Source organism: Eubalaena glacialis, chromosome 9, assembly GCF_028564815.1.
Source record: "Eubalaena glacialis isolate mEubGla1 chromosome 9, mEubGla1.1.hap2.+ XY, whole genome shotgun sequence".
NCBI lineage: Eukaryota > Metazoa > Chordata > Mammalia > Artiodactyla > Balaenidae > Eubalaena > Eubalaena glacialis.
In genome coordinates this window covers 55,789,742-55,816,405 of record NC_083724.1, presented here as the reverse complement: position 1 = coordinate 55,816,405, position 26,664 = coordinate 55,789,742, and the positions used below count along the sequence as shown (strand labels likewise).

Genomic DNA, 26,664 nt, shown 5'->3' with positions numbered 1-26,664 from the left:
AATCAATATGTATTAATTTAGCAAGATTTTCCCCCTCCTTCAACATTAAAGACAAAAATTCATTAATTTCTGACTCATAAAGAGTTTTTGTGAGTTTTTTTAGGCATTTCCATATTTTGTAGTTTATCATATAGGTTTAAGTGAAGTATATTTTGTTCAAATTCCAGTGGGCAGAGATGTACAGGATTGAAGATAGCTCTGGGAGTCTGAACTGGCTGATGATCATAGCCTGTGTATGTGTGTGTGTGTGGGGGGGATTGGGGGTAGAAGGAGAAGAGAGGAGGAAAGAGAGGAGAGAAAGAGAGGTTGAGATTGAAGGTCTCTCTGACAGAAAAGGAACTGATATGACTTGGAGACCTTGCTCTCAGAGTCAGGCTATAAAAGTCAATGTTTAATTCTTAGGCATTACGGGCTTTTTGAATGTTATTAAGATTCATTTTAGCCTCAGTCTTAAGGACTGTGTATTGGGCTTCCTGTGGCCTTTACTCATTCTGATCATTTGGTTCTACTATGTAATAGCACAGCAGTCACAGCATTGGCAACCCAAAGAGTTGTTTGATTGAGAAAATAGCACACACAGTTGAACCATCTCTGGAGTTTGCTGGCGGTGTATTTTCCCAGTAAGGAGGGGTTGTAATAGTGGCTTGAAAACCTTACCTAAGGTGGCGTAAGTAGTCTGATCCTGGACCAGTTCATTCTCTCTGTCATCTGAAAGACTTGCCCACTGACCTCATCCATAGCTTGGTGTTTGATCTCTGTGAGAAATTGATTTCACCACTTTTCACAGCCCCAATCTAAGATTCTCTGGGGGATCTGGAAAAGTCTACCTTGCCTTTATGAAGGTTATGGCCATTTAAACCTTGCTTTTGATGGGCTCACTTCATTTTGGGAAGAAAAATTCTGCATTTGTGAAAAATGAGAGACACTTGGCTTTTTCAAGGGAGCTGACAGCTATTGGTTTCTCCAGAGAGGATTACTGGTGAAGACAGTTATGAAGAGAACAAGTAACTCTTTTAAATGAACAACATGTTCTTGCTTAAATATTTCCCAGAACAGTTCTAAAGAAATATAATACAGGTAAGTTGTGTTATGTTCTCATTGTGAATTATGTTTACAAGAAATAAAAATAGGATTAGAATCATAGAGGAGGAAAAGCTTCTTTGTACTGGTGGCTTATGTTTTACATGTCATGAATTCTAACCATTTATAAAATTATCTGGTTTCTTGCCCCTACTCATGGTTGATTTCTTTTCCTCTTTTTCCATCTAGAGAACTTTGAATTATTTTTATTCATAAGTGAAAAATGTATTACAGCTTTATTTCCTTTTATTAATAGTTCCTTCTTGCCCTTGACCACATCTCTGACTTTTTGGCATGTAAAGTCCAATGAGCTCATGCTTAATCATGTATAAACAACCATCTAATTATATGGTTTTGAATTTTCATTTGACCGACTAAACAAAAATGACACAGAAAAGAGAAACCTGACAACCTCCCTGTCTTTGGATACCTGGCCTTTCTCTCCCTCACTCTCTATTCTTGCATTTAGTAAAATGCGTGTTAAAACTTATCAAAAAATCTGTTTGCATTTGCCAAGTTTCTGAGGTAAAATTGTTCTTTTCAAGGCTACGTGTGAAAAAACAAGTCAGTTAAGCTGAATTATATGTCTTTTTTACAAATTTTTTTCGGACTCCATTCTTTCCTCCTCTAGAGGGAGGTGTTACTAGAATTCCTTGTGCTACTGGTGTCAGATGACAGAGCATCCAATATTCATGGGGCAAGATTTCTCAATCTTCATCCCCTTACCTTCTCTACTGAAGTACAATAACAAGGATACCAGTTGCCACATCTTCCCACCCTCCCCCAGACCACTCTGACTAACACATTTTTGAAAGAAGATAGTGGGAAAGTCTTTCCAAACAAAGGTGCTTACTGTGTTTAAAGAGGAAGGAAGAAGTTGTCCATTCCCTTTTCTTCTCATTGGCTTGGTCCTAGAATTCGAACATGGAGCAAAATGTCTTCTGAAATTTGCGATGGTTTCACCATAGCTAGCTTGCTGTGCTTGAAAGCAGAAGACCAAAGAAAAGATAACTCCCTTTATTATTATTTTTTCTGGATTCTTCACAAGATCAGTACCTAGGCGAGTAGGTTTGGTTATCTAGTACCTAATAGCTATAAGAGAGAAGAAAGGAAAGGGATACCTGTGAAATTTGGTGAAAGTGATTTATTTTCTCACTAATTCTTCAGCCTTAAGATATAACTTGATTTCTCAAAGTACTATGCCTCTGAAGCATGCATATCTCTAAGTGCTAAAATTTATGTAATTTTATTAACTTACTATCTAAGTAGGTTTATTTAGAAGCAAATTATATTGACTCCATTTTGAAAATTTAGACTTAGAATGATCTAAGGTGATTGCCTAAACAGTTTTCTTTATTGAAAATATTTTAGTAATACCCTTATAATTTTTCTGCTCATTGTAAGTAGCCAATATTACCCAGTGATTCACAAGTATTTATGTCATATTTTATTTCAAACTGTAGATTTGTATCAAGGTTCATGTTCCTCTCATTGTGCAAGACGATCATAGTGAGACTTCTGCCTTTCCTTGTTATTTTTGTTTTGTTACGGGTGTTTAGAACAAAGAGAAGAACAAATTCCGGCAGACTATATACTTTGGTTCAGCTGGAGCAGTCAAAAGAGGAGGTATCTAACCACCAAATCAAGGCCTTTACTTAATTGACCTTTGGAGACCTGGGGAGGAATTTTATTTCTCTCCTTCCTATTTACATTTAAAGCCATAGGAATTTTTTATGTTGCTTATTTATGATTTGTTATTAATTCTCTTCTAAGAATTTGTAAATTATTTAGGAAATGTTTTTGATTCAATTAGCATTCAACTTTTTATTCACATTTATTTTCAGCTTTCATATTCAAATTCAGATAAATAATAATACTCCTTAAAAAAAGTATTACTTTAGGGAGAACATGAGCACCACTTTTTTTTTTTAATTGAATGAAAGATTCTTTAAAGTCTATAGTGCTTTATAATTTTCAAAAGTTGTTACATGATTTCATATAATCCCATAATAACCTTTTTTCCCCTACCCCTATGTTGCTCCTCCCCCCTTCCCAGTTCCCACTGGTAACCACTAGTTTGTTCTCTATGTCTGTGAGTCTGCTTCTTTTTTGTTTTATTGACTAGTTTGTTGCATTTTTAGATTACACATGTAAGTAATATCATATAATATTTGTCTTTCTCTGTCTGACTTACTTCACTTAGCATAATGCCTTCCAAGTCTATCCATGTTGCTGCAAATGGTAAAATTTCATTCTTTTTTATGGCTGAGTAGTATTCCATTTTGTTTGTGTGTGTGTGTGTGTGTGTGTGTGTGTACCATATCTTCTTTATCCATTCACCTGATGATAGACACTTAGGTTGCTTCCATACCTTGGTAGTTGTAAATAGTGCTGCTGTGAACATTGGGGTGCATGTATCTTTTCAAATTAGTGTTTTTTGTGGGGTTTTTTTGGATATATACCCAGGAGTGGAATTGCTGGGTCATATGGTAGTTCTATTTTCAGTTTTTTGGGGAACCTCCGTACTGTTTTCCACAGTGGCTGCACCAATTTACATTCCCACCAACAGTGTAGGAGGGTTCCCTTTTCTCCATATCCTCGCTAACATTTGTTATTTATGTTCTTTTTAATGATAGTCATTCTGATAGGTGTGAGGTGATAGCTCATTGTGGTCTTGATTTGCATTTCCCTGATGATTAGCGATGTTGAGGGTCTTTTCATGTGCCTGTTGGCCATCTGCATTTCCTCTTTGGAAACATGTCTATTCAATTATTCTGTCCATTTTTTGATTCAGGTTGTTTGTTTTTTTGATGTTGGGTTGTATGAGCTGTTTATATATGTTGAATATTAATCCCTTATCAGTCATATCATTTGCAAATATTTTCTCCCATTCAGTATATTGTCTTTTCATTTTGGCGATGGTTTCCTTTGCTGTGCAAAAGCTTTTAAGTTTAATTAGGTCCCATTTGTTTATTTTTGCTTTTGTTACCTTTGCTTTAGGAGATGGATCCAAAAAGAATTACAAGCACTACTTATAATTTAGATTTTTTTCATACTGGCATCAATCTGTATTATGATTGCTTTTTTGTTTTGATGAGAAAGAATTTGGGTTGGAATTGGTGTTCTTTTTTGTTTGACTTAATTTCATTATTATTAATTCAGTTATTGTTGATATAGTGTCTGAATTAGCACCTGTAGGATATAGAGATAAAACAGTCACAATTACTTTAATGCTAACTCATGCCCCAATTATATTTACAGAAGTGCTTAGATTAGTTCTCTTGTAAGTTCAAAAATGGCATTAAATAAAAGAAACACAGGGAACTTGTACTATGTAGGCCTTAGTCAGATTGTCTCTGTGATGAGACTTGTGATGTTAAAATTTTTAAAAATATTTTGGTAGTTGGGGTAATGTTATGTAATTTTACACAATGACAAGTTTCAAGTTGCTTGAGCCAAAGGGTAGATATTTCGGCCTTCCAATCTCTCCAGTTTTAATTGAATCTGTAGTGGATGTGACTTACTCTACCAACTCACGTATAAATGAAAGCGTTCTTTAAATTATTTCCTTTAATTGAAAACAAATCAGACTCCAATACCCTGAAATTTAATCTCAGTCATTGTTGGTTGGAGTACCTAATACCTTGCCAGAGAGACGAGATCCCAGGGTCTTTGTGCAGAGCAGAATATACCAAGAGCTTTTCTGGTTCTTTGTCCAGGTTGATGCTGAGGTGCCTGCTGACCAAGCCTACATGGTCTCTAGAAGTCTGCTCCTTGTGCATTGCTTGGGCACAGAAAGCTTTGCCAGAGCTGGAGAGCTGGGAGGCCCTAGACCTAGAGCCTGGCCTTTGTACATTTGCCATTGCAGACATTCTCTTCACCCTCACTGAGAGCTGCCTCACTACTTGGGGGACTGTCAAACTGATGTTCTTCCCAGACTTTGGGCAATCTCCCTTCTCCTGGCTTTCTCTTCATAGGTACTCAGAGCACCTGGGTAATCTCAGTGGATTTAGGCCTCCCCACAGGACTAGAAGAAAGGACGAAATCAAGCAGTGTCTACTTTTAGCCCTTTTATAATAACTACCCTGAGATAAAGGAGCACAAAATACAAGTAGCAGCTCAACAAATTTTCTTGCATATACCTGGGCTGCTGAATGGACTTTGGAGCCCAGAGTCAAGAATCTAAAGCCTAGAAGCAAAAGTTATCTGGTTGATGAGACAGTTGAACAACCTGTATGACTTCTGGATGCAGGAAGCTGGGCATTTTCTGGTGCTTAGAAATATGGGTGACTTAATTTTTAGTATAAGAGACTGTAATCTCCATAACTGCCATTTCTTTGGGTTGGATGCTTCTGGGCATCTCATCTGAACTTGCAAGCCTGTGTAGAATGTGTAACAGAAAAAAATTATGATGTGTATGATGTGTACGTATCTCTTTGGACAGTTCTTCAGAATTACTGTTTGGTGGAAAACAAGTTAGCCTAGTAGCTTTTAGTGATGGCTGTGTAAGTTGTGACTTTTAGATACTAAAAAGTTATCTCTGTTATGAAGGATCGAATGGGATTTTCCCTTGGAACCAGCTCTTAGATCCTAAAAAAAAGTTCCATTGATTTGCATTGACTGCCTTAGACTACTCTCCCTTCGTGTCAAGTCATGTGTGTGTGTAGGGAGTAAGGAGAGATGCAGCAAACTAGTAATACTTCCAGCTGTTCAGGAACTTAGAGATAAGGACGTATCAACAGTTGTGTTCACCAGGGATCTCTGTCTTTCTTTCTTCTATATCACAACTCACATTTAAGAGGGAACTTCTCAATTTTATTTGTGTCCTTGAACTATATTTGCCTTAGAAGTCATATTCTTTATTCATTCACCCAACAAGTATTTGTTGAGCACCTCCTCTCTGACAGGGGTCCCAGTCATTGTTCCATACAATGAGAGGTCTTACCAGTGGGCAGCTTTGCCATTTCTCTTCCAGTCACTGTTTTTGGTTGGCCTAGAGGGGAAAAGCAGCTTAGGGAAAACACGATGTTAATTTATGGAGAAGGGTCTGGAATCTAGTACTTCTTACAGTCCCTTCAACAACCCTCTTAATTGTTTTCTTTATAAGATAATTTGGGGTTACTCTGTCCCCTTTATTCACCTCTGCTCAACCTGGTCCAGGCCTTGTCACTGCATCCTGAGCTCAAAGCAACATCTTCCTACCTTGCTCTGCTTTCTTATGTGCTGAAAATAGTGAAATTGTCTTCTTCATAGTCCCTCATCACATCACACTCATGCTTAAAAGCCTACTATAGTTCTTTTGGAGGGCCTAGCCTTAGAGGGCCTGTGTAATCTAAGAATGCTTTAATAAGAGCATGAATACCTAAGGCTTATAGAGTACTTACTGTGTGCTGGACACTATTCTAAGTGCTTACATATTTTGACCTATTAGTTCTCCAAACAGCCTTATGAAGGTAGGTACAATGATCATCCCCATTTTCTAGGTGAGGAAACAGAGGCACAGAGAGGTTAAGGAACTTGCCCAAGGTCACAGAGCTGGTAAGTGAAGCCATTTTGGCTCTAGCATCTCCGTCCTTTACCACTTCCCCATACTGCCTCCGTATGCCTTCATAGTACATTTCCTCACTTCACTTTGGCAAACCCCCTTTTTGTACGTCCTCTCCCCTCTGGCCGTTAAAAGGCTCAGATCAAGTTTCACCTCCTCCACCAAGCCTCCTCCAGTTTAACAGATCTTTTTCTTGTTTGATCTATCTCTTTGCTCAGCGTATGGCAACTCAGTTTAAGATTGGGTGTTTCCTCCTGTCAGAATGGCCATCATGAAAAAGAACACAAATAACAAATGTTGACGAGGATATGGAGAAAAGGGAACCCTCCTACACTGTTGGTGGGAATGCAAATTGGGGCAGCCACTGTGGAAAACAGTATGGAGTTTCCCCAAAAAACTGAAAATAGAATTACCATATGACCGAGCAATTCCACTCCTGGGTATATATCCAAAAAAACCCCAAAAACACTAATTTTAAAAGATATGTGCACCCCAGTGTTCACAGCAGCAGTATTTACAACTGCCAAGGTATGGAAGCAATCTAAGTGTCTATCATCAGGTGAATGGATAAAGAAGATATGGTACACACACACACACACACACACACACACACACAGACACACACACAATGGAATATTACTCAGCCATAAAAAAGAATGAAATTTTGCCATTTGTGGCAATGTGAATGGACTTGGGAGGCATTATGCTAAATGAAATAAGTGAGACAGAGAAAGACAAATATTGTATGATATCACTTATATGTGGAATATAAAAATACAACGAACTAGTGAATAAAACAAAAAAGAAGCAGGCTCACAGATATAGAGAACAAACTAGTGGTTACCAGTGGGAAGAGGGAAGGGGGGGCAATATAGGGGTAGGGGAAACAAGGTTATTATGGGATTATATGAAATTATGTGTGTGAAACTTTTGAAAATTGTAAAACACTATAAATTTTAAAGAATCTTTCATTCAATTAAGAAAAAAGATTGGGTGTTTCCTAATTGTTTCATGTGTTGATTAAAACTCTTACAACTGGTCAGAAGCTCTTTAGGGGAAAACCCAATGGCCTAGGACTCCATTAGTACAGCACAGCACCAAGCCCACAGGTGGTGCTTAATGAATGTGACCTGTTCATGGGCTTTGGGAAACTGAGGCAGTTTTCTCCCATTAAAGTATGCTTCCTTCCTCCTTTTTTTCTCATCCTTTCTTATATTTGTGGAAGTCCTATTTTTATAGGGTAAATATAATTTCACCTTGAATTCATATATTTTCACAGATTAATCCCATGTGTAAGCCTTGATGTAAGCCTACTAAATGAGATGGTAAGCAAGAATTGTTTAACCCATCTGTATATCCACACTCCCTAGAGTATATACTATAGCACAGAGCGGGGGCACAATAAAAGAATACCTTATCAGTGAGAGATGAATTACTGAACTATGCCAGTACTGGTATTTCAGTTTTTCAGAGTAATGGTTTGCTTATTTAACAAATATATCCACTCTCTTCTCATGGGATTGTTAGAAAATTTGTCGAGGGAAAAGCAGTAAAATGTGCTTACATTTCCTCTTTGGTTTTCTAGGCTAATTGTTGGTGAACTTTATTTAACACTCTTGCTATACTAAGAGCCTCTATGGAGCAAAGCAGCTTTCAGTTAACTTGGCAAATCATTACAAGAGAGAACAGAAGGGTCAGCATAAGCACTCTGTACTAATTAGTTGATAATTGATGTACAATAGCTGACTGATGGGACTTTAGAATATAAACTTTGGGAATGCTGTTTAATATATCTTTACATCTTTATGAGGTGGTTTGGAGCTATGTGTTCCTAATAACATGTTATCAGGAGTGCCCAGTGGTGGTTAGCAAGACTGAGACTTCATGTCCAGGAATCCAGGGCACTGAGTGGTTCAGAAAGGAATATGATATTTTTTAATCTCTGGGAGTATAAATACGATTCCATTTAATGCAGGGATAAAATAAAAATGAGTAATGCTGGTGATTCCATACTTTGTGGCCAACATTCCTGAATACTGACTAAGGTTAGAAGAGTGTTAGTGTGAAAGTTATATTCTTTCTGGGATAAACTTGGTAGGTTTCCTGAGGGCAGAGTGGTAGGAGATTGCCCAATTCGTGGGAATCTTCATTAATCTGGATTAGGATTTAATCTATTTATTATCTGGGATCAAGTAATTAATTTCGGATTGGAGTTACAAAAATAGCCTTTATATGACCTCCTCCTCCTTTTTAAGCTTGATCTTCTAAATCTTTATCAACCAATTATATAATCCACAATCTTACTCTTAACTTGCTTCCCTAACCGTTGCCTTCTTACTCTGTCATTTACTACCACGTGGGCTTCTCCTCATTGTTTGTCCAGCTTCTGGTTCATGTACTCCTCCATCCTTTCTCCCCATCTCCATCAGATTAATCTTGGGTGAACTTGGCTTCTAGTGGGATGCACCACTATCTATAGCACAGGGTCCCAGGTGCATGTCAGCAGGCCAGTTATACCAGCATCATCTGGCTTAGTTGGTTTGAAGTGAAGCCTATGAATTTGCATTTTTGGAAGCTTTCCTGGTGACACTAATGTGCAGCCAGGTTTGGAGCCATTGGTGAATGCATAATGTCCAGTTGTTAAATCAGGCCCACCAGGCTGACTAAACAAGTCCTCTAAGTCTGTCTTCTCCCTTTTTTTCTGGTCAAGCCCCCTCATGCAGGCAACCCTGACTTCTCTTCATTTCCCTAGCACATACCATGCCTCCTCCCTTCTGTTTCCGCGTCTACACCTTACTATTTCCTTTCCATTCATGTGCTCGTTTTTCCTTCATGTTTTACCTCATTGTTTTCTAAAGAGTGTTCTTTAGTATGCCAGTCTTGGATGAGTCATAGGGGAAAAAAAGCACCCTAAACAAATATATTTTGCATATTATTTGCTCCTCTGGGAGATTTATTATCAGCATTTGCAATTTTTAAAGGCTCTGAGAAGACCTGTAGTAAAGAGATATGTTTAACTTCGTTATATTAGAGTTTCCCAAAGCTATTTGACTATGGATCTCTCCATGACCCCATCTTATTTGTTATCACTGAACACCTTTGGACTTCCTGAAGACCTTTGGGAAATGCCTTTTTGGTTAAAATTGTTCTTCTTCAGTGAATTATCTGGTAAACAGTGATTTCCACCTTTTCTGAACTCCCGTCTCTATGATTCAGTCTCATGCTTTATTCTGTACAGTCTAGTATCATTATCTGATTGTTCCTAGATGAGTGCATCTTATCTCTACAGAGCTGTAAGCTCCATGGAAGCAGGATGCTCTACTCAGTAGTCCTTACCTCTCATAAGTTTTGTGCAGTTTCGAGCATTTGTAACATACACTAAATTTAAATGCTTTGCCCCTGAATAAGGAAGCCAGCTATTTCATTCTGATTCTCATCCTTTGGTGTTCTTAGTCATTTACCCTTGCCTTAACTGTATTTCAGAGTAACATACTACACACTCACATGTATTCATGAAGTTGTCACTACTGTATTTCAGCAGTAAAACATTACAAATTTGACAAAACACTATATAGCAAGGCTAGTATGTTTAGTACGCAAGAATATCTTATTTCTAGTTCTAGGGAGGAGTATGAATGAAAGCTGGGGAGAGTCTAAGAGTAAGATAAGATGGGAGTGAGGAAAGGCCTGAAGTCTGGAGTCCATCGATGGGAGGATAACTCTACTGTGTGTTGAGTGGAAGCCCTTGGGTGGGGAGGTATCAGCATGCCATCCTTGGTCACTCAGGAAAAGAGGTGCTAGAAATATCAGAAAGGTACCAGAAATGAGTTCTTTAATAAAATATAACTAACATTTATAATGCATTTATTAAGTGCCAGGCCCTAAATATATTACACATATTAGATCATTTAATCCTCAGAACAACTCAATGAGGTAAGTACTAGTATTAACCCTATTTTAGAGATCAGAACACTGAGGCACAGAAAGCTTGAGTAATTTACCCAAGGTCACGTGGCCATTCAGTGGTGGAGCTAGGGTACAAATCCATGCTTTTAACTATTGTGGTGTGCGCTGTTACCTCTCACTTCTTTTCTTTCTCTGATTTTCTACTTTTCCATCAACCTTCAGTGCCCGGGTGTCCATTGATTTACTATTCCATTCTTTTTTTTTAAAATTTGTTATTTATTTATTTATGGCTGTGTTGGGTCTTCGTTTCTGTGCGAGGGCTTTCTCTAGTTGTGGCAAGTGGGGGCCACTCTTCATTGCGGTGCGCGGGCCTCTCATTATCGCGGCCTCTCTTGTTGCGGAGCACAGGCTCCAGATGCGCAGGCTCAGTAATTGTGGCTCACGGGCCTAGTTGGTCCGCGGCATGTGGGATCTTCCCAGACCAGGGCTCGAACCCGTGTCCCCTGCATTGGCAGGCAGATTCTCAACCACTGCGCCACCAGGGAAGCCCCTACTATTCCATTCTTGAAGTTCCATCTCAGCAAAACCTTTCCTTGAAATGCATGATCCTGGATTCGAAAACAGTTGCTCTAAAGGGTGTTATTGGGATCATTAGTAATATTTGACTATAAATGGTGTATTATGTACTAGTACTATATCATTGCTAAATGTCTTGAATTTGATGATTGTGTTATGATTATGTATTTAGGGGTGAAGGGCATAAAATCTATGGCTTATTATTAAATAGTTCAACAAATTAATGATAATTAAAACAATAATCTTATATATAGAGAGATGGATAGATGAATAGATAGATCAACAGATGGAATTTATCAATTGATAAATTAGATAAAGAGGATTCATGTACTATTCTTACAACTATTCTGTAGGTTTGAAATGTTTTAAAGTGAAAGATTGGGAAGAAAAACCTGATCTTTAGAGATGGTAAAGCATATAATAATATATACTAACCCTTTCAATCCTCATAACAACCCTATGTATTAGGTACTATTGCTGTCCTAATATTAGGGACAGGATACTGAGGCACAGAGACTTTTAAGGACCTTGCTCAGTGTTGCACAGCCAGTGGGTGGGTGAGACAGAACTCAAATCCTGATATGCGTTATTTCTGTTTCCAAAACACTCTGCATATGTGTTAGGTTGAACTATATAGAAACTGCTCTTATTTGATCATGTTTGACCTGTAAAGAAAGACATTTCATATGACCCAACCTAGGAGCAGGGATCTCTTTTATATAATGGTTGCTTTGGTATTCCTCTTCATGGGCAGATTGTGGGCTCTGCGGGGGGATGGGACTCTGTCTATCTTGCTCACCATTGTCTCCAGGGACTGCCCAGCTCATGGTTGGCATTTGATTAGTGTCAGTTGATGAACAATTACAATCAAAAAAAACTTTGATTACTTCTCCCTGCCCCCCTCCCATATATATATATATATATATATATATATATATATATATATATATATATGCTATTTCTGTTCCCCCAATATCTCTGTCATTTTTAGAGGAACCAGTGGATAAACATAAATCATTCTGAAAGTTGCAGCCTCAGCAAGGGTAATTGCAACACAGTCAACTATTTGACTTCAAGAGAACTCTTTCAACTAATGAAGATGTTAATTAAAAACATGCCCCTGCTAAGATGACCTCTCAGTTCAGGAAATGCAAAACGTTTGCGCTCCCTACCAGCATGCAGTGATTTTAGCTAGAATGTATGTAGTACTCAGAATGCCATCCACTCAAATCCTTATTTGAGCAGTAAACACATTTTTAAGAAACACTGTACAGTCTCTAAAAATAAGCAGTATTTCAAAATGAAAACCAGCATACAAGTAGTTGGCACATCTGGTAGTCAGAAGAGTTGTACGGTTTGTTTTCAGGGAATGACAAGCCAAGGAATGTTCAAACTTGGCCAGCTGAAAACTTTTCTTCTATCTGTGATGGCACCTGGTTTTGAAAAAATTGGCTCCAGGCTCAAAGCAGAAAGAAATGGGTAGAGAATTAAATAGTATCATTTACTTGTATCTTGTTTTGTGCAAGGAATTATAAAGAACTGTTTTCTTCTTACTTCAAGAAAGAGAATGTAGCAAAAAAAAAAAAAAGTGATGACAGGCATGAACAATAATAACAACAACAACTACAACAAAAATTGCAGCTAACATCCATCAAGTACCTACTATGCCCTAGGCAACGTGTGAAGTCCTTTACGTGTGTAATTAATACTAGATGCACAATAACACCTTATGAAGTGGTGTTATTTTTATTCCCATTTTACAGATGAGAACACATAGAGATAAACACAAAAGTTTAAGTAATTTGCCCAAGTCACACAACCTGGGTTGGGGGTTCCCAAGCAGGCTGTCTCCAGAGCCCATATGACAATGCACTACACAATTCTGAGCAGTCCGGAGGTGTTCATTCTGTCCGGCATTATGAAAAAAAAATTGGAGTTAGATGGTTGCATTAAGCACAGTGGTTCTTGGTCAAACTGTTATTTGCCTCCCTGTGTGAGAGTGTTGATGCCATTTTACAGAACATTCTTACAGCTGCTCCACAAACATAATGTGTTCCCAAGAAATTTACCGTATGGCTTCATGCTAAATGTATGTGATAGTCAGAAGCTGTCACTCCTCTATGGTTAGATGAAGCTCAAGTTGACCAGTGAATTTGGGAGTAGGAGGTGTTACAGTGAAAATGATGGAGACACTGGGGAGGGGAGGATTAATGGTTCTTTATTACAGACGGAGAAAATACTGTGAATGTGAGGGTCCAGGGTATAGGGTTACAAGGGCAGCCTTGACCAGTGTAAAATTCTAGTCCAGGGAGATGGATTTATAGTTACTACTCCCGCAGCTTCATCTTCCATTCAGACCTAGTTAGCCACACTGTGGAGAAACATCAAGGGACTGACTTAGTTTGAGTCTGTTTTTGAAAAATGACACTGTTTCAGACAAGAAGACCAGGAGGGCTTCAGTGGAAATAATGTGTCAGTATTTAATAACATGTATAACTATCTTTTATTTTCATTCATTCATTCATTCATTCTTAGCTTCATTGACAGACTTTATTGTGTACTGTATAGGCCCTGGGCTAGGTGCTGAGGAAGCGGCGATATCTCAGACAAGAGCTTTGTCTTTAAAAAGCAATAAAGTATAAACAGATGACAGGCATGTAAACATTTCCATTCCCTGAAGGTGCTTAGGCAAATGTGTTACGAAAGACTGGGGGGGAACGAAAAGAAGAATTGGTCAGATTTGCCCAGTTGGCAGTGGGGGGAGGGGGAGTCACAGAGAAGATGACCTTTGAATCAAGACCTTGAAGACAGAGGTGCTCCTAGGTAGACAAGTTAGAGTAAGGCTGTGCCAAGCAGAGAGAAAAGCAGGAACAAGAAAAGGGTTAAAATAATTTTTTCAGCAATCTTATTGGTATTTATCTATGCTAAGGTGTGCATTATTTTCACATCAGATTATCTCTGAAATATTAACACCATGTACTAGTTTAATGTTCTTACTGGTATATAAAATAATGGTATGACTTATAATATATGGCATCTAAGATTTGATGAAATAATGTATTAATATGCTTTGACACCAAGTAGTATTTGTTGGGTGTGCTGTTCCAGCTGCTAATATGTCTTTGTTTTAGAGGTAGATATTAATACCATTTTATGGTGAAGGAAACAGGCATGAAACGAGTGAGTTCCTTAGATGAATATGTGACACTGAATTTGACAGAATACCTGACATCTAACGTTGCTTTTAATAGCAGTGGCTGGTAGGGATAGAACCTGGGGATAGAATTCAAGTGTCTTATATACTGGGCTAGGATATGAACCATTACACTGCCTTTATCCAAGGAAAAAAGGGGGTTTGAAAAGCAGATCACATGTAGCTTGTTGGAATTTATAAAGATATTAAGTTTATGATCATTGCACAAAAATGTACCCACTACTCTTGGTGTCAAGATGAAGCCCTGATGGTACAGTGTTATGTGAGTTATGAAAACAGAGAGACTATCATCTGTAACTGATCTTTCAAGGCACAAGAAGATGCATCAGACAGAAGCTGCATGGAGAGGGGAAGGTTCCGGTTTGTGTATCTGAAAAAAAAAAAAAATCAGACGGAAATTTCTTTTGGACCTTTCTTGGATCTTGGAAAGTATCCAAGGAAGAAACTAAGCATCCAGCACCTAAACTTAAGGACACAGGTGCCATGAAAATACACTCTTGTAGAGTCCGTTTCTGCTCTGTCAGTAAATCCCTGTGTGATTTACTGACACAAGTCAATTACTACTTGGATTTTAGTTTCCCAGAGGGCTGGACTAGAGAAGGTTTCCTGCTAGCTAAAGATGCTGTGACTCTCCTAGCACTTTGGAGATGTGGTTTCATTGATGAGAGCATTGGTGATTACTCTAAGGTCTTGTTTATCCTTAGTTTGTGGGCTCTTGGAAGAGAATGTTACAAAAGGTGAAGAAGTCATTTTTTTGGCTATTAACCTAATTTTTGAGAAGACAAAATAAAAAATTATACTTCTTAGGGCTAAGGAAAGTTACCGTGATGCTTTTCTACTACTTTGATCCCAAATATATCAACGAGAAAGATGGGGAATTTGGTGAGAAAATTTTAGAGCCTAATTTGCCAGAAAAACCTGAGATCATATTTATTTTGATTTATTTGAAATGGGAACTGAGACTGGACCAGGTAGTTTGCAAAAAATGTTTGAAAAAGTATATCCATGTAAAAAGAATGTCTAGGATGATTCAACCACTATTATTATTTTTTATAAATGAGTCATGGCAGCATTTACCTTTCTCCTCTTTGCTCTTCACGTTTCTGTAACGGCACAGATTCTTGAGGGTTTCTTTTTTTTCCTTTCCCCTCTGGGATATGTACCAAATTTTACTACGTTCGAAGATTGTTACTAATGAAATGAAAAATTTATGTCAAATTTGGTTAACATGCTACTTTTAGAATGAATGTTTTGTTTAGGGTTCTCTCATCTTGATTTTTTTAAAAATTGGGTGTATGTCCAATGAAAATATATTAGGATGAAGAGGAAAAATAAAGACTGGAGAGACACAGCCAGTCTATATCCTTTTAAAGAGGCTTTTTGGAAGACCAGACTTGGAATGAAATGAACCAGTTAAACAAGTTTTTTTCAGGAGTGTCAACTTTCCTTGCTGGGTCATTCAAGATATTAGCTATTCTAGCAAAAACATGGTTTGATACAAGTAATCCCATCTACTTACCACCTTAACCCTTTAGGTAAAGAGATGATAAAATATGATTCTTAATATAACTGGACACTTCTATATAGAAGAAGCAAAATGTAAGCATATTTTGTATGAGTGGTGATTATAGAAGGGTTTCTATTGTAGCATTATGGATTTTTCATTGGAATTAGAGAAAGCTTTTTTCTATCACTAATACTGAAAAAAAAAAGATGATCCAAGGACTGTCTCTAAAGATGAGTCCTGATGTAAGTGTGCACATATGTGTATTTACTGATTTCTGATATAAGGGACATGAAAGCTAACCTGATTCATTTGTTTTTAGGGGCTCTTGGCTTTGGGCCTCAGTGCAAGTCCATTGGAAAAGGCAGCTGCAACAATCTAGTGGTCACCAGCAGTCCCATGATGGTTCAGCGACTGGGACCCATTTCACCACCAGCAAGCCAGGTCTCTACAGCATGCAACCAGATCAGTCCTAGCTTACAGAGGGCAATGAATGCAGCCAACCTGAATATACCTCCTTCAGATACCAGGTCTCAAATTACTTTTTGTTTTCCCCTTCTTATGGTATAATCACACCCATGACTGTTTTTCCTTTCCTTACTGAATGCATGCCCGCACAACACACACACACACACACACACACACACACACACACACTCAAGCAGCTCTTTTAATTTGAGCTTTGTAGGGGAATGTGTATAAAAACTGTGTGTGCCATAATATCATCTTAATTGGGAAGAATGGTTTAATACCTGCTGTCTTACAGTGTGAGTGAAATTAAGGCCCACTTTGAGATTTTCGGGCCTCTGTGACTAAATACCAGTGTGTTAATCTGTTGATTCCTGGTGAAGCAGATCATATCATGGCCTAGAAAGATAAGATGTTCCATGCACATCCATCTTAGCTGCTCATTTTTCAGTGTATATGTTGCAGCATCCTAAGGCTGCTTTACAGTTGTTTTGTCTGTCCATCCATACATTCACCCATCTAACCAAGTATCTTAAATATTTATGGTCCTGCATAATACAATAGTTGAAGTTTAGGGAGATAGTTGAAAAAGTAAAGATAGAAATTATGAATTTCAAGACTTTATGATGCGTCTAGGAAGACATACTTTCGTGTGTGAGTTACATAACATTTCAACACAATGTCTGATTAGGTGCTGGAATAAGTAGGTCCAATAAATGCTATACATCTATCTCCATGGGAGATAATTGAATAGGGAAATTACCTTCTCAGACAAATTTTTATATCTCTTAAGGTTGATATTACAGGGGACATAAAACCAAAATACTGTGCAATGTATAAGGTCTATTTGTATGTTTGAAATGAATTATTTCATCTTCTGTAAGTAGTCTTCTTGGAGAAATACAATCCAAAGTTTTTGCCTTAGTCCCGGATCTGTTGTAACTGTGATTTTGCAAAGGAATTGGACCTCTCCTCCGTGGACCTCTGTTCCTCTTCTTGGGGGACTGGAATCTGCTGAGATGCCTTGTAGTTCTGGGTTCTGTTTCTTCCTCTTCTTCCTCCCCTTCCTTTTTCTTTTCCTCTTATCCCCCTTTCCCCCTCTTGTGTCTCTACACTGTCCTCCTAGCTGCTATTCGAGAATCTGAAATCACAGTTCCTGGATCATTTTTTATGCCAATTTTTTCACGAGATGGAAACTTGTTTTTCACCTGAGATTTTTTTTGTGATGGGAAGCTGCTCCTGTCATTTTCCTGTTGATGATTATGCCTTGAGGGACTCTTCAGACTTGCTGAGTATTGCATGTAAAATTAACTGTACTCGTGGGGTAGGTGTCATTGGGAAGCCTGCAGCTTCCTGTCTGTGGCAAGTCCAGCCCATGCCTTGAAGGCAGAGAGTCATAATTAATGGAGAAACTGAAGGTAGGCAGGGCACAGGCTGCTCCAGCCATGCATATATCTAGTGCAGTCCCTTTCATGGGTCGGGCAGGGAAGGGTCATTATCTCATTGTTTTCTGGCATATTTGATTCCTTAGCATAAATTTTTATCCTTAAAAGATAACATCTTAGAGACGCATTGACATATATGTTTTGACTATGTATTCTGTGAGTCCTTCTATGGAAATAATTTTTTGCAGGATGAGCAAAGAAACAGGAGTTGGGAAGTGGCTTGGTGAAATATCGAATTTACTTTTAGCAATTTGGAAAGGTCACATTTATTTGTGATACTTAAATTGGTTTGTGTGTTCCGTAAGAGGAGAGATAGGACAGGAGGCAACAGTTCAACTTGAAGGCGTTTTGCTATCTAGAGATGAAGAGAAGATGGAGAGAGAATCAGCTTTGTATATGGGGGGCATGCCCAGGGGGAGGGGGAGGTGGGGTGGGGAGCTTGATGGGGACATAACTGTTCAGTCTGAGTGATGGCCACCCTATAAAAAGCTGTAAAATTTATTGTTTTTTCCTGATTATCTATGTAATTCTTACTCATTGTAGAAAATGTGGAAAATATGGACAAGCACAAGACAGTATATGATAGTCATCCTGAATCCTACCACTCACAGGCAACCATGGGTGGAATTTTGATATATATCCTTCTAGCTGTAGGTAAACATATACATCATAAGCATAGGTTTCCCTTTGCATCAACTTATCTATAATGATCTACATAGTATTATATTTACTCTTTTCATTAATATAAACACTTTCCTTTGTAATAATCTTTTGTGGTAGAAATATATTTAGCATCATATAATGACTTCTTCTTGCCCAAGATTCCATTTTATTAAAAAGTATATAAATAAAACTATAATTTTTATCAGTATCTTATTACTGGGCATTTGTTTCCCTTTATTTCATTATTATAAGTGATACTTTATTGGATCAATTCTGTAACTCTTTTGTTGCACATCTCTTTTTCATGACATATATATGCATATATATGTATACATATATATGTAGTCATTCTCTTAAGCATCATTTTGAGGAATTCCTTGTCATATATGCGTTAGTATTTCTTTTGAGCTTGGCGTTGAACCAAGCAATTCAGCTTGGTCATTACACCTCTTACGGCCCCATGAGAGTTACTGAGCTCTTGCTTCACCAGCTACCCTAACCTATCTCACTGTTGGTTTCTGAGTTTTTCATATTGCTTTTATTTTGAGTTATCTTTCTCTCACATATAGCTTCAAATTAACCAGTCACCAGAAATAATATGCTTAGGATTAGATGAACATATGGAAATGGAGATTTCTCTAAGTATGGTGATAGAACCACAGCTCTTTGTCACTTTCTTTCCCATAGGCTTGATGTGGGTAGCAGCAGGGATTATAGGCAAGAGTTCTTTGCAATATTTCACAGTCATTCAGCATATTGTTTCATAAAGAGAACAGAAAATGTGTGTTCCAGTTGTAGCTCGTGTGACTTTAAGCCTCGTACACCAGGTCTTTTAATCAAGCAGAGCAGCATGGACCACATGTGGGGTATGTTGTGAGGAAAACAATGGAGGATGTATGTGATCCAGCTAGGTGACTGCCTATCAAATGCTGCTTTATTTGTACTTCTTTAAGGAGTTTTGGTCCTTTTTTTGGTGTCACTGGGAGGAATTTCACAGAACCTTGGTTTTATTCTCTGTAAAACAGAGGTTATTTAAACAATCCAATTTACTTACTTCACAGGCTGTATTAAATGAAATAATACAAAGGGAAAATACTTCATAAGTTAAAAATGATGGTTATCATTATATTGATTGATTACTCACCTTAATCAACATTTTTTGGGAAAACTTTAACACTCTGGTGGGTACTGGCGGAGATAAAAATGACCCCTTTTTTTGGAGGACTTTGAATTTTATTGAGGAAGATAACACCCACAGATGCTTGAAGTTAGCTATGTTTAAGGCTCAGTACAGACAGTATATAATTTTTCTGGAAAGAGGACTTTTACTGAGAGCTACTATCTTTGGAGCAGGTTTCATGGATTAGAACTTTGAAATATTAAAAGATCTGGGTAATTGCTCAGAAGGGAGGTGGGCTGCTAGGCAAAGGCCATTTGTTGGAATTTTGTTCTTATTAGGTGTTTAAGATAGAAGAGAGAGTTCTCCATTCATATAACTGCCTTAGTGAATAGAACATAGAATTTGCTTTCTGAAAAATATATGATAACTGTCTTAGAAAACTGAGATGTCCAAGGAGTTAAGGAATGTGCCTGCATGGGGTTATGCTCAAATTTAAATCGAACTATACTTTAGGTGTATTTTGAGAAAAATAAGAAACATCTCTTGACAATGGAACAAATGAACATGTCTCACTCACTATAGGCAGCCCTCAAACCAAATAATATAATTTCAAACGCAAGTATATACAGATGGGTAAAATACTTTCTGCCTGCTATTCACTGCTTAAAAATCTGAAATCCTCCAGTATGACAGTGACCAGGCAAATGCACCATTTGAGAATGTTATATAAACCATCTCAACCTCAGGGCGTAAAGCAAAGTCAGTTGTCTTTGCCTCATATATGACACGACTACTGATTTGACTTGGGTCAGAACGCAATTCTGTATCTCCCTGGGGAAGGGACCAAAAGGCCCTTGACATCCTATCACCAGGAGCCTTCAGCTGAGCTCTGCAGGGAGAGCTACAAGCTGCAGGTATGCTGGGAAAATAATTGAAAGTGTCCATGGGGAATTAAAAAACAGATGGTTCAGAAACCACTCTGGGGCTTGCAGAAGGACTTCAGTTCAAATATAAGGATCTGGACAGAGGAAAATAAATCTGTGTCAAGGGCAACTGGACGTAAATTCCTGCTGTGTTTGTCATCGGTAAACATTACTTCGCTCGATGGAAACACCACATCGACAGCGGTGTTATCTACCACCTTATACTGTGCATTTCGGAGCCGAGATGTTTTCTTGCTAATTTCTCATGCTTGTAGGAAACAGTGTTCCTGGCTTCCATTTTGTGAAAAGAAGTAAGAGGAACAGATGGGATGAGAATGCTTCTATTTTTCCCTCAGTTCTTTTGCAACAGGTTGCTGTATAACAGCTGGAAGTAGTAAATGGGTTCATTCTGGGAAGATAGACATTCTATACAATGTTTTATTTTAAATTTTTTGTCAGAAAAAAGATCTCTGTAGAAAGCCAGTGCAAGTACATATAAAAAAGTCAGGTTTTTCTGATATACACTATTCTGAGTTGGGAGTACAGTGAATTATGAATTATGTCCAGCCTCTTCGTGACAAATTTTCCATCCAAAGGGCATAGCTTTTCTCTTCAATGATTTTTAAGGCAATGATGTCATAGTAAAGCAAAATGAATTTTAAAATGTCCAGACTACAAAGCCTTCTGTTATTCAGCTAATTGTTGTGACATGTGAGGCATGTTTTTTAAAGGGTAAGAAGGACAGGAGAGGAATTGTTGCAAAAGTGAAGTACTTAAAGCAAATGCTTTGCTCTCAGTCTAAATCTGCTCTGATTCAAGGACAACAGTTCATGGAAGATCCAAAACTAGCAGGTGTGATTAAACCCTGCACAGCCCAAATGCATAATTCCAAATATGACTTGATTTCAGGCTGTCACTCCCATATATATTACAGCTGTATTTTATATATATTTTATTTCTGGGGCAATTTGATGTTGTGACTGAGTACTTATAGTGTGAATTGCTGTCTTTTATAGAAACATGTAAAATTCCTTAATATCAGTGAAATAAACTTGTGAAATTATTATTAGGTCCCCTGGATGACTTTGAGGATTTACTTTTTTTTTCTTTTCAAATTAAGCGTAGGTTTATGTTTTACCTCACCAAACAGATTTCACTCAAAGGCTGGGACTCTCTTTAGACTTGTGTTCCCTGCGATGACTATTTGTAGTGTGCTGCACACAGTAGATGCTTAATAAATACTTGTTTATTTGGTTTGCCATAACAAGCTTCAATAATTATTCCTAGGTCTCTAATTTTTTCCCTGTATTAAAAAAAGATATTTAAAAATAAAGCAAGGACTATTTACTATCATTTAAAGTATTAAGATTATTTATAACAATAGATCTTTTTGTTTTATTATTTCCAGTGAGCATTAGCTTTTATTGTTCTTCTTGGTAAAATGTTATTTACCTGGAACTAAAAGCCTTGGGTTTTATCTTAGCCAAAGAATGTGTGTTTAGCCGAGAATGTAATTAGGGGAAATACTTAAGGGATTGTCAGTGCAATGTTCTTTTAGCTCTTAGGCAATCCATATCCTGCTAAAATGTTTGTCTTTTTTTTTCCCCCGCCTTCTGGCTGCTGTTCCAGGTCCCTTATTTCGCGTGAGTCTTTGGCATCCTCAACTTTGAGTCTGACGGAAAGTCAGTCAGCCTTGAGCGTGAAACAAGAGTGGTCTCACGGCTACAGGGCTCTCCCTTCGCTCTCCTCCAACCACAGCTCTCAGAATGGCATTGATCTAGGGGACCTCCTCAGCCTTCCTCCTGGGACAGCCATGCCCAGCAACAGTGTCTCTAACTCATTGCCATCCTACCTCTTCGGGATGGAAAATAGCCACTCTCCTTACCCTAGTCCCCGGCACTCTTCGGCCAGGTCCCACTCGGCCCGCTCCAAGAAGAGAGCGCTGTCCTTGTCCCCGTTGTCCGATGGCATTGGGATAGACTTCAATACCATCATCCGCACCTCGCCCACGTCCTTGGTCGCCTACATCAACGGGTCGAGGTCTTCCCCGGCCAACATGTCCCCCCAGCCAGAGGTCTATGGGCATTTCCTGGGGGTGCGCGGCAGCTGTATCCCCCAGCCATGCTCGGTGCCAAGCAGCCAGAAGGGCGTGCGGGTGGCCAGCGGCGGCCTGGCTCTTCCAGCCTACGACGAGGACAGCATGCTGGAGTATGAGCGCATGCAGCAGCTGGAGCACGGCGGCCTGCAGCCCGGCCTGGTCAACAACATGGTGGTGCAGCACGGCCTGCTGGATTCTGACGGCCAGCCGGCGGGCCTGCTAAAGACGGAGCGCCTGGATGACTTCCCGGGCGGCGCCCTGGACTTGCCCCCGGCACCCCCTCTGCCTCCTCTGCCACCTCCGCCCCAAGGCCCCCCGCCCCCCTACCACGCCCACCCGCACCTGCATCACCCAGAGCTCGTCCACCACACCCAAGCGCTGGCCCTGCCTCAGGCCGCCCTGGAGGAGGATGGGGAGATGGAAGACGTTGGGGGCAAGCACTGCTGTCGCTGGATCGACTGCAGCGCCTTGTATGACCAGCAGGAGGAACTTGTGCGGCACATCGAGAAAGTTCACATAGATCAGCGCAAAGGGGAAGACTTCACCTGTTTCTGGGCCGGTTGTCCTCGAAGGTACAAGCCATTCAATGCCCGCTATAAACTGCTGATCCACATGAGAGTCCACTCGGGGGAGAAGCCCAACAAGTGTTCGGTGAGTCTCCTAAAGCCCACGGGAGTTCATTGAAGGTGTATGTGGTTTTCCAAACGCCGCCACAAGTTAGGTGGCATTTTCTTCTTCTATGGAGTTCAGATGCTGGGGGTCTAGGTATCCATGAGATTTGACTCCTCTTCAGCCTGAGAAAGGGGAAGTTTTCTTTAATTATTAGTGGCTGGGGTGTATCTCCACTTCTAGATTCTCTTCTGCAGATGTACATGATCAGGGGAGGTTCACACTGCCACACTGTCCAAAGTCTTGGAAAATTGATTCCCACCAGGCACCAACTAGAAGTTGCTGAAATGTGCAGGGCAGAGGAACACACACTGCACCACCAGCAAGCTTTAGCTCTTTTCCAAAGTAAATATTCAGTGATTTTCCCTTCCCTCCAATAACTGGGTGAGTGTTAGGGTTAGAGGGGTGGTTCTGATATTTGGAAAGGAACTCACACTTAGCAACTTGGCTAGTAAAAATGTTGCTGCATACACCCACACGCCTGCACACTGCACACTCCAAGGTTGTAAGACTAGTTAATGATTTATAGGCAGCATGAAAACACTCATGGTTACCACAGGGGCAGAGTCTTACTGGATCTCACTGAACTTTAAGGAGAGGGAGTTTGGTGGAAGATGTATAAGGAGAAAGAACCCAGAGGGGACTGTGTCTTTGGTGTTGAAGGAAGCGGGCATGGTGTCTCTTTCTCCCCACTTCCCCCTTTCACAACATCAATCCTGGAACTATCTCTGTTTCTTGGTAGAATTTACTGTTTTTGAATAATATGACTCTTAAATGGTTGCACAACCATTTCACACCTAACAGAAACCCTCAGGGTTTACAAGCAGGACATCACCTTTGGGATCCCAGGGTGGCTTTGCACAATCTCAGACAGCTCGCTTAACTCTTGGAAAAAGAAGAGCATGTGTTTTATATTAGTTTAGATGGACAGGAATATTTCTTTTAGAGTTAAGAATCTGAGAATTTTAGGTATTCCCTGGATATTGAATATGCTACAGGTCACTAAATGTGTAAAAGATACATATCATTTGGAAAAGGAACTTATTTTGATGGTGGTTCCCCCAGCCAGAGTCCCTTCTTTCTGTAGTATGTCTTGATAATAAAGAATCTGGGCCATGTTTACCAGGTTTATGCTTGATTATAGATTGGCCAAGTTGTCGGATTCATGTAAAAGCAAACCAAACAGGTGATAGTTGTAAGGCAAGTATTAGAAGCGCTTTTTCACCATCCAGTAGGTATTTTTGAAAGAGTTTTAAGAATTTCTGGAGGAATGAAATTGCATTTCTTGTCCTTACATTATGCCCCATGTTATGATTCTTCTTAAGGAAAACTTGAAGCTCATACATTGTAAGAATGCCAGGTTATATGACTGAAAAGAATACTTACATTCCAGCCAACAAAACCTTACTCTGTCAGTAAGGTTCTGCATTAAAAATGCCAGAAAGAGACAAGCAATTGAAGGCAATTCCATTTACCCTGTTTGGAACACACCGGCCTATTGCAGGCAAGAAAGACATTCAGTCTCTGAAGGAAAACAGTCCAGCCTTTTAGTTCTGACTAATCCTGGCTGAAAATAGTTTGCTGGATTTGGCTTTACTGAAATAAACATATAGGCTTGAATTATCCAAAAAAATATTTTTTTTGCATTGCAAAATTAATTTTTGTGCAAAAGGATTTCCCTATTTTCCCACTATCCCCAGATTTTGAAAAGGCATATAACTTTATAAAGTTGACTTTTGCTAAAGTGCATGATGACTATTAAAAATAGAAATACTTCAGTGAAAGAATAAGCTGAGAGGTGAATGTTTGCAGGCATCTGCATAGCTTTTCATGGTATTATTCAAGATGGGTATGGGAGGTGATTTTTCGCTCTCCCCTAGTCTGCCTACTCCCCATTTCTAGATGGAATCTGTGCAAAATTTAGATTGCTAGATTTAATAGCACATCAAACCTAGACCCACAAAGCATTAAATCACATGTTATAGTGCAAATGTATTGTACAAAACAGGGTTTCTTAGGGGCTGACTAATGCTGCAGTTCTTGCCTTGGGACTGTATATTTTTAGCAGGAATATAAAACGTACATATCATGAGCATCGTGTCTTGTGAAAACTGTTATGTTGCTGCCCGTCATCTGCCTGATTTGTAGGGTTGTAGCTAACTGGCAGCAAATAATTTTGCTCTGAAAGTTTAGCAGTCCTCTCAAGTTGTAGCCCTTGGAGAGAAGACATTGTGCTTAATGTGGATGTGCATCTGAAAAAGATGCATTTTTCTGCCTCTTGCAAAACCAGTCTTTACACTCTTGGAATCCAGACACAAAGAACTATTAAAACTGAACAGTTTCATCTCTCACTTTTTTAGAAACTGATGGTAGTTGATTCAAAGCTCAAGATCCTTGCCAAGTAAAATGACCACATTCTTCTTTTGGAGACATGAAGTGATCTTTGGGTTTTTGTGGCTGTGTCACATGCCGCAAAGGCTAGGAGCAGTTTAAATTATAAGACCCTGTCCACTTCTGTTTTACGTATGTTTAACTGCTATTAATTTTCTGTGGACCATAGTTAGAGTTAGTCATCATTTTCACTCACTTAGCTTATTGACCCAAGAAAGATGTGATGACCCAATTGTGTTTGGTGACCATGACTACAGGCAGCACAATGAGCTTCTGGAAGTCATGTGAAAAGGAGGATGTGTGAAAGGGCTATTCAGTGACAGCCTGCTTACAGTAAGAGGCTACCACTGGTGTCCTCCCTTGATGCCAAATTCCATCTCATGCATGGGAGAACACATTCTCAGAGTCTCTGACTGTAACTCCTCAGCCTTACCCAGAACTCTGGGATTCAGATCTCTCAGGACTTTAGGTGGCAGAACTGGGGGAGGATTGTTAATTTATTATTTGGTTAACTTACTGGAAGGAGAGAATGGTTTCTTTTCCCTTTTCCACCCAAACAACTCCACCCTTCTGTAGATCTCATTCTTACTGCTTCTGTGGAGAGCCAAACCAGCTGCTCTCTTTCTGCTCTTGGCCTTGATTACAGAGATATTCCCAGCCATCGGCAAAGGCCTTGAGAAGTAAAGGCCTCAGCAGGCAGACAGACACACCTCAGTTAAATCAGAAACTGGAATATGGCAATATTACATTAAAAACACCTGAGTCCATTCACTTCTGTCTACTAATAAAGCAATTTGTAGGTGCCAGATCATTCTATTTAGACCTTCCTGAGCTTAGACCAACCTCAACATTGATGAATCTCAGAAATATCAAAACTTTTGAGCATTCCCAGGTATAACTTTGCTGAATTCTATTGTGTTTTTCTGAGATGATAAGGTTTCAAATGCTCAAGTCAGAGCAAGCAATGGAGCCTTATAATTAGTTTCTTTCCCAAACCCCTGTTTCATGTTCCTAAAAGGACAACGTAAAGAATAACCCCAAACTATAGATGTACACTAACCA

General features: G+C 39.1%; 1 protein-coding gene across 6 annotated transcripts in view; it reads left to right on the top strand.

Annotated features, from left to right (window-relative positions):
* GLIS3 (GLIS family zinc finger 3) overlaps nt 1-26,664 on the top strand; it is a 506,081-nt gene that overhangs the window by 161,448 nt on the left and 317,969 nt on the right. For 5 of the 6 annotated variants that reach the window (XR_009702085.1, XR_009702086.1, XM_061200389.1 and 2 more), the window contains 2 exons: nt 16,148-16,355; nt 22,074-23,193. Coding sequence is in view for 4 of the 6 variants with exons in the window: in XM_061200385.1 (XP_061056368.1) it covers nt 16,148-16,355; nt 22,074-23,193 (1,328 nt within the window). In the remaining 2 variants the exon portion in view is untranslated. Of the gene's footprint in view, nt 1-6,598; nt 6,619-7,904; nt 7,951-16,147; nt 16,356-22,073; nt 23,194-26,664 lie in introns of those variants that run through there. The other variant, XM_061200387.1, reaches the window with a different exon arrangement.